This window comes from Amphibalanus amphitrite, unplaced genomic scaffold (genome assembly GCF_019059575.1).
Source record: "Amphibalanus amphitrite isolate SeventyFive unplaced genomic scaffold, NRLGWU_Aamphi_draft 000357F_arrow, whole genome shotgun sequence".
In the NCBI taxonomy this organism is placed as follows: Eukaryota; Metazoa; Arthropoda; class Thecostraca; order Balanomorpha; family Balanidae; genus Amphibalanus; species Amphibalanus amphitrite.
The window spans coordinates 196968-209023 of NW_024881851.1; the positions used below are offsets into that span (position 1 = coordinate 196968).

The 12056-nt window shown below is 53.2% G+C and overlaps 1 protein-coding gene across 1 annotated transcript in view; it reads left to right on the forward strand.

The window, feature by feature from the left end:
* The window catches only part of LOC122389410 (hemocytin-like), a 36561-nt gene that overhangs the window by 619 nt on the left and 23886 nt on the right, over window positions 1-12056 (forward strand). The window contains exons 3-23 of the mRNA XM_043381413.1: window positions 2027-2252; window positions 2830-2941; window positions 3225-3308; window positions 3444-3636; window positions 3958-4115; window positions 4323-4473; window positions 4752-4922; window positions 5162-5411; window positions 5671-5803; window positions 6134-6324; window positions 6752-6932; window positions 7322-7449; window positions 7665-7785; window positions 8065-8205; window positions 8451-8700; window positions 9002-9130; window positions 9922-10078; window positions 10300-10387; window positions 10632-10757; window positions 11080-11197; window positions 11555-11777. Coding sequence (XP_043237348.1) covers window positions 2027-2252; window positions 2830-2941; window positions 3225-3308; window positions 3444-3636; window positions 3958-4115; window positions 4323-4473; window positions 4752-4922; window positions 5162-5411; window positions 5671-5803; window positions 6134-6324; window positions 6752-6932; window positions 7322-7449; window positions 7665-7785; window positions 8065-8205; window positions 8451-8700; window positions 9002-9130; window positions 9922-10078; window positions 10300-10387; window positions 10632-10757; window positions 11080-11197; window positions 11555-11777 — 3331 coding nt within the window. The remainder of the gene's footprint in view (window positions 1-2026; window positions 2253-2829; window positions 2942-3224; window positions 3309-3443; window positions 3637-3957; window positions 4116-4322; window positions 4474-4751; window positions 4923-5161; window positions 5412-5670; window positions 5804-6133; window positions 6325-6751; window positions 6933-7321; window positions 7450-7664; window positions 7786-8064; window positions 8206-8450; window positions 8701-9001; window positions 9131-9921; window positions 10079-10299; window positions 10388-10631; window positions 10758-11079; window positions 11198-11554; window positions 11778-12056) is intronic.

Consider the following 12056-nt stretch of genomic DNA (forward strand, 5'->3'; position numbering starts at 1 on the left):
GACTTTAATATCACTGAGTATTGGTTGTCATGATTTTTGGCCAAGAGGTCTGCGCCCAAGCCTGCGCCTGTATCAGACCATTGACACTGCGCAAATTGAAATGCTGGGGTAAGGTCTGGCGTGAAAGTTTTTATTTCGGTGCGAGGGTCGCGCCTGCCCCGGGCCCGGCGTGTCCCGGACGCCGTGCTCTGGCGCGGCGGCGGCCCCCTTTGAACGGCGCCGGTCAAAACAGGGCCGGGCCGCGGTGGGCTGGCGAGTGTGTCCGTGGCAGTGCAGTCGGGCAGCTGGCCTCTGAGCGCGCCGCCGCCAGTCGCCAGTGGCCGCGCCAGCCGTAAATACCGGCAGATAACCGAGCCGCCGGACCCTCACCGTTCCCGGAACCGGGACCAATATGGACCGACTATCGTCTCTAATTAGTCCAATTTTCGGGTTATGTTTCGCCAGGCGCGCGAATTAATTAGCTTTTGGCACATTCCTCGGATCGTTTGCGGCCCTAAATCGCAAATCCCTCTGGTAAATATTGTCATTCCGATTTAATTGTAAGTCAAACATATGTTGACATCGGATCCTGGTTCATGCCTCTTCGATGATGATTAGTCATTGGAATGCGGTGGTATGGGCGGGTAATGTTTTATCCAGCCCCAATGATTTCGACTGCTGGCTTCCTTCTTGCTAGCCCCCTATCAGAAGCCTTGAGATATTTGGGATGCCATTTAAAGTGTATGTTACCGCAGGAGGGACTAAATCATATTGCTTTTCCCTTTTTAAATACCTACTGAATGCAGCGTTCGTATCCTGCGCTTTTATCTAAAAGCTATTTATATACACTGTGCTAAAAGCGTACTGCGCTGAACGTTCTTGGAGACACTTATATGGCCTTGCTTGGCGAGAGAATGCAGTGATATCCACGCATTGTCGGTGAATGGTGAATTTCTTTATTTACATTATTCTGCTTTTTATCAGCTTTGTCGACACTTGCATAGCACAATTATATGATTTCATAGGCAAAACAGATGATACGACAGCACTGAGAGCATACCTAAGGAAGATAAAGCGTGATGCTCGACTGATCATGACGCTCAATGACGATTGACCGTCCGGATGTGGCACAGAGGACGCGGCTTTCTCCGCTGAACTTACATACTCTTATCGAAATTGTGATGTTATTACAATAACTTACTCATGAGTGATGAGCTTTTCCGTTTTGGTCATAGCTCACTTCCGACCCATTCGAGGTCAAGGTCGAGCCGTGTTCAAATTCGTTGCAAACGGCGCGCATGCAACCAAACGGCCAAAGCACGTTATATCTCGTATATTTATAGGCATGTGTATACAAGCTTGAGCATGCTCTTTATTGCTGATGTTCCCTTCGTTGAATATACATATACAAACTAAGCTTACTGCTGTTCGCTGTCCTTTCGTCAATCTTTGGAGGCTGGCAGATGGCGAATATCACAGACACACACACGCACACTGCACGTGTGTCGTCTACCCACGCGCAGCAGTTATCAGTTTTGTCGCTGTGTCTGGCCGCCCTGCCCCGCTGACCGCGTGTGTCCGGCAGCGCTGCCCTGTCCCGCTGACCGACCCCCCGGGTGTGTCCGGCAGCGCTGCCCTGTCCCGCTGACCGACCTCCCGGGTGTGTCCGGCAGCACTGCCCTGCCCCGCTGACCGACCCCCCCCCCCCCCCCGGGTGTGTCCGGCAGCGCTGCCCTGTCCCGCTGACCGACCCCCCCCCCCCCCCGGGTGTGTCCGGCAGCACTGCCCTGCCCCGCTGACCGACCTCCCGGGTGCGTCCGGCAGCGCTGCCCTGTCCCGCTGACCGACCTCACGGGTGTGTTGTTCGGCAGCACTGCCCTGTCCCGCTGACCGACCTCCCGGGTATGTCCGGCAGCGCTGCCCTGTCCCGCTGACCGACCTCCCGTATGTGTCCGGCAGCGCTGCCCTGTCCCGCTGACCGACCTCCCGGGTGCGTCCGGCAGCACTGCCCTGTCCCGCTGACCGACCTCCCGGGTGTGTCCGGCAGCACTGCCCTGCCCCGCCGGTCAGATATTCAGCGCGTGCGGCGTGCCGGCGGCCGGCCGCTGCGGCGCCTCCGTGTCCGACTCATGGCTCTGTGAGGAGGGCTGCGCCTGTCCGGAGGGTCTGCTGATGGACGGCGACCAGTGCGTGCCGGCCGAACAGTGCTCCTGCCGCCACAACGGCGTCCAATACCAGGCCGGCGACACCGTCCAGCAGGACTGCAACACTTGGTAATTTAGTACAGAACTGCAACACTTGGTAAATTTAGTACAGGACTGCAACACTTGGTAATTTAGTACAGAACTGCAACACTTGGTAGATTTAGTACAGGACTGCAACACTTGGTAATCCACTACGACTGATATGTGGCAGCCATTCCAGTCTACATATGGCCTTATCCACCAATGGATGAGAATGCATTCTAAAGTTTATGTCGATGTCATTGCCGTAAAAGCAATATGCTCCTATAGTGCACTTGACATGATGTACGCACAAATCACCGAACGTTCCGTACTGCTAGGGCTTGGATTTGTATAAATCGACCTAATATATTGACAGTTTGTTTCATATGGCATCTATAGCTTTACTACTTTCCTATCAGGTGATGCTTTGATGCGACGAAGTCATGAGATGCATGCATGCATTTAATGACTTTAACTGCGCAGTGCGGCCTTAGGTGATCCCTTACCTTTTGGTCACCTTTGCTGGTCTGAAAAATAATGCTGGTGAAGAGAGCAGTGATGTGATTGGACTGAGTGACTGCGTTAGACCGATGCCGAAGCTAACCGTTGTGTTTTTCCTGGACAGTGTCTGCACATCTGGCGAGTGGCGCTGCACCGAGCTGGCCTGTCCGTCACAGTGCGTGGTCGCCGGCGACCCGCACTACCTCACCTTCGACGGACTCCGCTACGACTTCCAGGTAACGGTCATCGTGATGTCGGTGATTGATGCCATTAACTAATAAAATGCGTAAATTCAGATAGAATTATTTCAGTGAGCTACGAGGAAGTGTTCAGCTTAGCTTTGCGATGGCCCTTCTTAGGCCGATGGGTTATCGTCACGCTGAAATTATTAGCGGAGCTCATCGGCATTTGAGTATATTTCGCGATTATTTGATTGCATTTTAGTTTGCCTATTTGTTTATCCCAACAGCAGACAATCTGCGACCCCCGCTGACAATGCTATTTCTCGCCTATCTTCAGGGCAAATGCAGCTACTACCTGGTGCAGTCGGACCGGTTCAGCATTCAGGCAGAAAACGTCCCGTGCTCAGGAGCCATCTCAGAGGTGAGCGGAAGCGACGCCCAAAGCCGTACAAACAGTGCGGCGAGAGGATAGGTCTACCAAAGCATGTGTGGTGTTTATTTAGTCTCACAGATGTGTAGTCCGCTGTGAGATATCGCGGTCTGTTCCTGCCGGCAGAAACTCAACTACCACCCCTCGACCCTGCCCGGCGAGCCGTCCTGCACCAAGTCGGTGCGGCTCGAGTACGAGGGCGTCACCGTCGACCTGAAGCAGAACCTGCAGGTGCTCATTAACGGAGAGACGCCGCCCATGATACCGTGGTGGGTGGACGGCGTCTACATCAAGTACGCCTCGTCGCTGTATATCTCAGGTGAGTTGGACGTTAGATAAGTCGCCACCCTCTACATTACACACAGAACGCAATACACCGGCGGGCTCATACACAGTAAACACATCCAATCTTTTTTCTCCCATTCTGGGGTCAGCTTGACCGTTTGTTAATAGTCCGTAAAGAAGCTTCTCTGGCACATCTTGAAATTCACTGAGCTGCCTGCTCCAGTGACAGACTGTCACTGGTATATGGCACAATTCCTTCCGGTGTCGAGGTCTAACTGTCACCTCCTAGTCTCTCTACCCCCAGTGACACAGTATATGCTACCCTGAATGACGCTGACCGACTTCTACCCCGCAGTTACGCTGCCGAACGGCCTGGAGGTTTGGTGGGACGGGGAGACGCGCGCCATCGTCCACGCGCCGGCCCAGCTCGGTGACAACATCCGCGGCCTGTGCGGCAACAACAACGGTAACCAGCGAGACGACTTCGAGACGCCAGAGGGAGACATCGAAATGGTACGTTCACAGTCGATTGCATGCGAGACAAATGCGCGAGGACTAATCCTGACGAAAGAAGATGAAATGAATGAATTGAAAAGAATGAAAATTCTTAGAAATACAGAACTATAGAAATGAAAGAAGTCGACATTATTAACTGCTTCAGCAGCATGCCGTGAGCGAAATGGCTGCATCCAGTAAATGACCACATGCCTTTCGTTGCAGAGCCCCATTGCGTTTGCGTCCAAGTGGAAGGTGGATGAGACCTGTGACGATAAGACGGAGCCCCACGGCCACCCGTGTGAGGTCTACTCGGAAAAGTACGGCGAGGCGTCGCGCTACTGCGACAACCTCATCTCGCTGCCCGTCTTCCAAAGTAGGTGCAACGCAAGATGGCTCATACAGGCCTGGTGCAACAGCCAGGCATTTGGGCCTAGCCATGGCATATGCAGTCCGAATCAAGGATTCACTCAGAATGAATGCCAAGTTGACACTTGGAATGCTTCTAACTCAATGCCAATGCCAATGCATCTAACTCAATATCGATAAGCTCTATGTTTGGACTTGACACTTGTGTTTCATTTATTCATGGCCACCTCAATGTTCTCCTTTGTAGAGTATTTGTATCAGAATAACTCCCTCGACTGTTCACAGAGTGTCACTCTGTGGTCGACCCGGCGCCGTACGTGAAGAACTGCGAGTACGATCTGTGCAGCTGCCGGGCCGAGCTGGCCGACTGCTACTGTGTCCACCTGGCCGACTACGCGGACGCCTGTGCCGCGCGCGGCGTGGAACTCCTGTGGCGAGCTGAGGTCGGCCTCTGCGGTAAGTATCTCCCTCATTCCTCCCAACACACACACCTCCAACATGGCGGGCTGAGGTTGCCAGTACCCTTCGTGGTCTGCGGATAGGAGACGACTTTATTATGCACGGTCCTATAATACATATACATGTATATAGTCGTGTTATCACTTAGTCGTATATAGATAGTCATGTCGTGTTTTCACGAAACGGCTGTGGTTTCCGAGTGGGTCCTCACCGCGCGCCCTGGTGCCGGCCCGCAGGGAAGGGCTGTCCGTTCGGCCAGGAGTATCAGGTATGTGGCGACTCGTGTGGACACACCTGTTTCGACCTGGCCACGGCCAGCGAGTGTGAGCGCCGCTGCGTGGACGGCTGCCAGTGTCCCAAGGACCAGGCGCTGGACGCCGACGGTCGGTGCGCTCCCATCAGCAGCTGTCCGTGCGTGTACCAGAACAAGGAGTACCGGCCGGGCCACCGGCGCTACCAGGGCGCCGGCGCCTCGCTGCAGCAGTGGTGAGTGCTGTCACCCCTACCCCGCGGTACCGGACAGGAGTGACAGTGGTGTGTTCTGATGTCGCCCCAACCCCGCTGTACCGGTCCTAGCCTCCCGACCGGCACTTGGTATCATCAAACTGCGGATGATAAGGCAGGATTGGCGTTGATGATCATGACAAACTTTATATTACAATGGGAATAGAAATGCCCATGTTTGTGAAAACGATTCATTTTTCCTCTTTCCAATGTTCACATGTCCCTGTTCTGCTTTTGACAGCGAGTGCGTCAACGCTCGCTGGCAATGCGAGCTCTCCAAAACCGAAAAGCTGACGGACAACTCTGGCAAGTGTAATGCCACGGCGCACATGCTGTATGTGGACTGTCTCCCGGACCACCCCGTCACCTGCAAGGTCAGTTCACATTGGCAGCAGTTCGTTATTACAATTCGTTATTCAGCTGCTGTTTAAGTCCACGGTTGGGGTTTAAGGTCGGGGTTTCAGTGTCGCGTGCGTAGCTTATAAAGCCGCTGCGTATTGTTTTACACCACAGATGAACTTAAGTCTAATGGTGGATTGACGAGGGAAATTTGGCCGATCATAGGCCCAACCAATGGTCGAACGTGGTTACAGCAAATGGGAGAAGGGGCACATGATCGGAAAGAAAAATTACACTGCCAGCTAGTACCATGTAAGTCTGGCCGCAGCACTGTCGTTACCCCGCCGTCGCCGCCCTGTCCACAGAGCCGACACAGCTCGCGCGCCGAGACATCCAAGTCACTGTACCAGGTTTGTGAGTCGGGCTGCGTGTGCGCCGACGGCTACGTGCTGGACGCCAGCTCGGGCCAGTGCGTCACCGCCGACCAGTGTCCGTGCCACCACGGCGGCAGGGCGTACGCGCACGGCTCCACCTTCGGCACCGAGTGCAGGTCATGGTGAGTGATCTGGTAGAGCTTTCCTGGTAGGTGGTGTAGTGGCTCTGCTGGTAGGTGGCCTGGTGATCCTCCCAATCACAGCTGTGGTCTCTACTGGGAGGGGGGGGGGGGCAATTCGCAAAGCTCGGCAACGATCATGGCAGTCACTCATTTTGGATGCCAGTCGCATTTGGGGAGGGATACAGAATTGTAGAGGTAGGTAAAAGAAACACCGTTCTTTTGCTTCAGCTGCATAAGGAAAACGTTATGAAGCTTTGACCTGTTCACCGATAAATCTATATTCAAACGGAAAGTGGCCTTATTGTCAGACTGAATGGTACTTTGTGGCGTATGTAAGTACATTCTGGGCCCACACAATGCCGCAATGTGCTGTCTCATTACTCAGCTAAACCAACCGTGGGACGCTGACTTTACCTTGACCGTTCAGCACGTGCGAGAGCGGTATGTGGACCTGCGAGGAGCAGGCCTGTGACGGCGTCTGCACCGCCTGGGGCAATTCGCACTACGAGACCTTTGACGGCCGGATCTACGACATCGAGGGCGACTGCCAGTACCTGCTGGCCAGGGGCAAAGAGACCAGCAAGGACCAGTTCGAGGTCGTCGTCACGGTGAGTGACCGGCGGTGGCAGGAAATCGGGCGTTCCGCTTCACCCGTGTGAATTGCAACGATGTGATGGACATTTACTGACTTTCCGCTGTTTTCGTGTTCGTGCTTAGTGTTCGAAGGATGTATCGCGTGGGGCCGGCTGCAGGTCTGGTTCAAGCTGTGACTGAGTGTTCTGTTTCTGTAGAACGTGCCATGTGAAGCCGGCAGCTCAGGTCTCGCTCTGAGTGTGACAATACTTGTGTGCTGTGCTTCCGTAGAACGTTCCCTGTGGAGCCGGCAGCATCTGCCCGTTTCAGGCTGTGACAGGGTATTCTGCGTCCCCAGAACTTCCCCTGTGGAGCCGGCAACACACGCCCGTTTCAGGCTGTGACAGAGTCTCGTTGTCCCCAGAACGTGCCCTGTGGAGCCGGCAGTACCTGTCCGAAGGCGGTGCTGGTCCGTGTCGGACACGGTACCACCCAGGAGGAGATCGCTCTGGAGGCCGACAAGCCGCTCCCCACCGCCTTTGAACTCACTCGGTTCGTATAACACTACGAACGCGCGTGCATTGGTGTTAACAGCTGGCCTGGTGTATACTTGATTTTCGCGTTTTTTAAATACTTTTCCTTGTATTTAAAAGTACAAGGAATGGTTAATTTAAGAGTCATCTGCTACATGATTCCGACTGTATGCATGTACTCGTAATGTGTATGTGTAGGGCGTACAACTCACTGAACGCGCCTGCCTGTTTTAGCTTATCAGTCCGACAAGCGGGAGCGTTCGCCTTCGTGGAGGCACCGAACTTGGGTCTGGTGGTTCAGTGGGACTACGGCACCAGAATTTATATCCGACTTTCATCGCAGTGGAAGGGCAAGGTAAGACCAACAGATAAAGGTACTATTCCGTCCTAAAACACCTCGTTTATTGGGGCCCGTGGAGGGGAACGTTGTCACCTCACGTCTCGTTTACTCGTTATTAAAGAAAGAATTTTGGTTGATGCTGAGGAAACGTGCCTCGTTACGGGCACACAAATATAAAATTCGGGGTGGAAAAGACAAGTCACTGGCTGAAGTACACAAACACATTTTACTTTGTTATGCAGTGCACAGCTGAAAGCCTTCTGGGATATGTGATTAAGCCCATCCCATTTTCAGATGCAAGGTCTTTGCGGCAACTTTGACGGGAACCCGGGCAACGACTTCCGCGGTCCGTCCGGTCTGCTGGAGAACACGGCAGTGCAGTTCGCCGAGCAGTACAAGCTGCAGCCCTACTGTCCGACCACACAGCCCATAGTGGTACGTACTGAGCAGTACAAACTGCAGCCCTATTGTCCAACAACGCAGCCCATAGTGGTACGTATAACGTTGTGCTGCCACGGTGGTATCAGTTACAGGCTCTACTGTGTGGCACATCGATCAGTATTAACTATTAAGTGTAGCCCTAATGCCTGACCTTGGCTGGTGCTGGCCTTACCAACTACAATGCCGCCCTTTTTTTCGTATAAAAAGAAAGCACAATAACGCTCGGTTCCCCTCGCCAGGACTCGTGTAAGCTGCACCCGGAGCGGCGACTGTTCGCGGTGCGCCGTTGCGCCGCGCTCAAGTCGGCCGTCTTTGGTGACTGCCATACCGAGCTGGACGTGGAGCCGTTCTTCGAGCGCTGCGTGCAGGACACGTGCGCCTGCACGGGCGGCGGCGACTGCGAGTGCCTCTGCACGGCCGTGGCCGCCTACGGCCAGGCGTGCAGCCGGAAGGGCGTGCACGTCCGCTGGCGCTCCAACGACCTCTGCCGTAAGTGGGAGCTGATCTCGGACCGTCACTTTAGAGGACGGACAATGACCGGCTCAATTGACAATGCACAGATATCTGCTGATTATGTGAAACATTTTGCGGACGGTGAAGGCTGCGTTTGATCGCGTTTATTTCGTAAATTATTTATATAAAAAAAAAAAATGGTGGGCTCCAAATTATTCACGCGACGTTTGCTATTCATCACCTAGGTACCATTATTGCGAACGACCTGCCGCTCGGCGGGTGTCGTTTGCTGGGCTGGTGCACCTTGTCCTCACCGTCTGTCTCCTCCGACCCACAGCGATGCAGTGCGACACCGAGTGCTCCCAGTACAGCCCGTGCGTCAGCGCCTGCCCGCCCAAGACGTGTGAGAACCGCTACATCTACGAGGATATCACCGGCATGTGCGCCGACGACACCTGTGTTGAAGGTAAGTACACCACGCCCGGGTAGCTGACAGTGTGTGTGATCAACGTGTGCGCTATTAAAGGGACTATCCCACCTTCTAAAATGTTGTTAAAACCAGTTAAATTGCGCCCGACTTTATAGATTGGATGACCAGGAACACGGCTCTGGCATTTATTTTTCATTAAACATCTTAGGCTTCCCATATTCCAAACACAAACTTTCAAATATGTGACGTCACAGCCCAAAATTACCTCCTTCCCCAGGCCACATTACTGTCATAAAGCTGATTCTTTTTACTCTGTAGGCACCACAACAAAGTTCAGACCAAGTTTTAAGCGATTTTTCAACGAACAAACCCATTTAAATCAGAATGACTAAACGAGGTGACGTCACACTAACGGTCGCTCCATGTTGAAGATAGGGCCTTGTACAAGGCCCATTTTCAAATGAAGGGAACGAATTTCTTCAACACCAAGAGGCCGCGGGGGTTGCAACCTAGATAGATAGTGGTTTCTGAACCTCGCCGCAAACTTGGCTATCTCAACTCAAACCCCATGTTAAAGGTGGGATAGTCCCTTTAAACGATTGTGTGTGAGGCGACACATCCAAGGCCTACACTCCTCGCCCTAGGGTTGGCAGAATCATACCAGTGGTCAGGCCGTAATGTTTTAGGTTCACCGTAAAGAGACTAATGCCAGACGCATAGACACTGCCGTTCGGCATATCTGACGCGGGCGTATTCAGTTCTGCGTGTGATGTTAACGCACTGGAAGTATTACTGACAGATCTCCCGCTGTCCGTGTGTGCGAACAGGCTGCCAACCGAAGCCGTGCCCGCCGGGTCAGGTGTACCATAACGGTACACTCGACTCGTGTGTCAAGGAGAACGACTGCAAGACCAAGTGCGCGGTGATTGGAGGGCGTCAGCTCTACGAGGGTGACGTCATCACCCGGGACGACTGCCACGTCTGGTGAGATAGTGAGAGGACTAGGGGAGGGAGATTGTGGCAGAAAAATGGGGATAGTGTGTCAACAATCTTGGATAGTCTATTGAACGTATAAATGATAAATACACAACTGCCCACAATTAGTTGTGCACGCATGATACGTAGCTACGTGGTACCCATGCATGTTCGCTGAAGTCGTTGAGATCACAGTTTCGTCATTGCTCTGTTGTGCTCGCGTGTTTCAGTTACTGTACCCGCGGCCAGCAGAAGTGCCGCGGCAGCCCGTGTCCAGTGGTGGTGACTTCGGAGCCTCCGCCGACCGAGGAACCGCCGGTAACGGGGCTGACGAGACGGCACTACACTTTATGAATGAAATAATCATGTCTTACTTACTCCGCGTCCGCAGGCTGTTATTTTCATCACTTATTTGTAGCCAGAGCTCTCAGCTGCGGTCTGATCGCTCTGATTCTGGTGGTAGTTAGGCTCATCACGCCGAGGTAAATGAATTTTATTGTTTGAAGCATATTAAGTATCTCAAAGCATTTTCGGCAGAGCTGACTGTGTTTCCGTTTTGCAGGCGGCGCCGTCTCCGACCAAGCTGGGCACGTGCCGGGAGGGATGGAGCACCTGGGTAAACCGCAACAAGCCGATGGCCTACACCCGGCCGAGAGACGTGGAGCGCATCCCCACCTTCATCGAGCCGGTAAGTAGCATATTTGTCCGACGGGAGTCTTGCCCCCGTGATCCGACTCATCCGTGGCTCGCCCCGTGGGAGGGCGGGCCACTCGTTGCCACTTTAAGCCTGAAAACGGTCGGATGACTGACGGGGCGTCGTGTCATGTTCCATCTGCTGTAACGAAAAATCGCCAGGCCATCGAATGGAGCCATATTCTTATATCACTGGAAGCCTCGCTAGAAGCTCTTGATTTGAATAACCTGGAGTTCTTTTCTGAACACGACGTTGAAATGCGCCGCCGTACACCCCCGTTTCAACAGCCCCTGATCTGTTGTGCGTGCCGTTCCAGGTGGACAAGGCAGACGCTCTGCAGGCTTTGGTGATCCTGGTGCCGGGCTCGAGCAGTATTGTGAGCGGTAACATCACCTTCGTCCAGAAGTCGGCCGACCAGCCGCTACAGATCGCAGGTAATGATATCCGCTCCCGGTAAATAGCGGGAGCAGCATGATCGATTTTTTAAAGGAATATAGTAATTTGTGTCAACTTCTCTAGACGACAAATTTTGATGTTTCAAGACAATCTCATGTTTCTTATGAGTGTTCTAGGTGTAAATAGACTCTGCTCTACTTAGGAATGCTTGGTTACGGGCATTTGAACGTAATGCCAATCCAACATGCTGGCATGCACCGGGCTGTAGAAAGAATATCGACGAAGATTAGTTCATTCAAGGTTACTCGTCCGCTCAAACTCCCAAGCGGTGTATTCGTCCGTTTTCCGATCACTAACGCCGGCGTCTTCCCGCAACCTGTCCGTCCCGGTGACAGGCGAGGTGGAGGGTCTGACTCCGGGCAGTCACGGCTTCCACATCCACGAGACGGGCAGCACAGCCGACCAGTGCCGCGCCGCCGGCGGACACTTCAACCCGCTCGGCCTGCCGCATGGCAGTCCAGACTCGGCCGCCCGGCACATCGGCGACCTGGGCAACATTGTGGCCGACAGCTTCGGCCGCGCACAAGTCAGAATCAGCTTACCGCCCGGGAAAATCGGGTAAGACGGTCGGTCACTGGAAAGAAAAAACGACGCATGTCGCTTTGGCATGCTTTTTCATTGTTAGCGCGATTGAATATATCAAGCTCGGTAACCTTTAAATGAAGGATGCTATTTTATAGCCTTCAGTATCATCGAAGATAAAGTGACCATTTACAAATGTTCGGAAAAAGTGACAGACCGAAACATTTAATTGACTTATCGTTTGGTGCGTTTCGATATTATGATATGTGATGACATTTTACGGACAAGGGTTAAGATTTTGTCACCATGCTACAA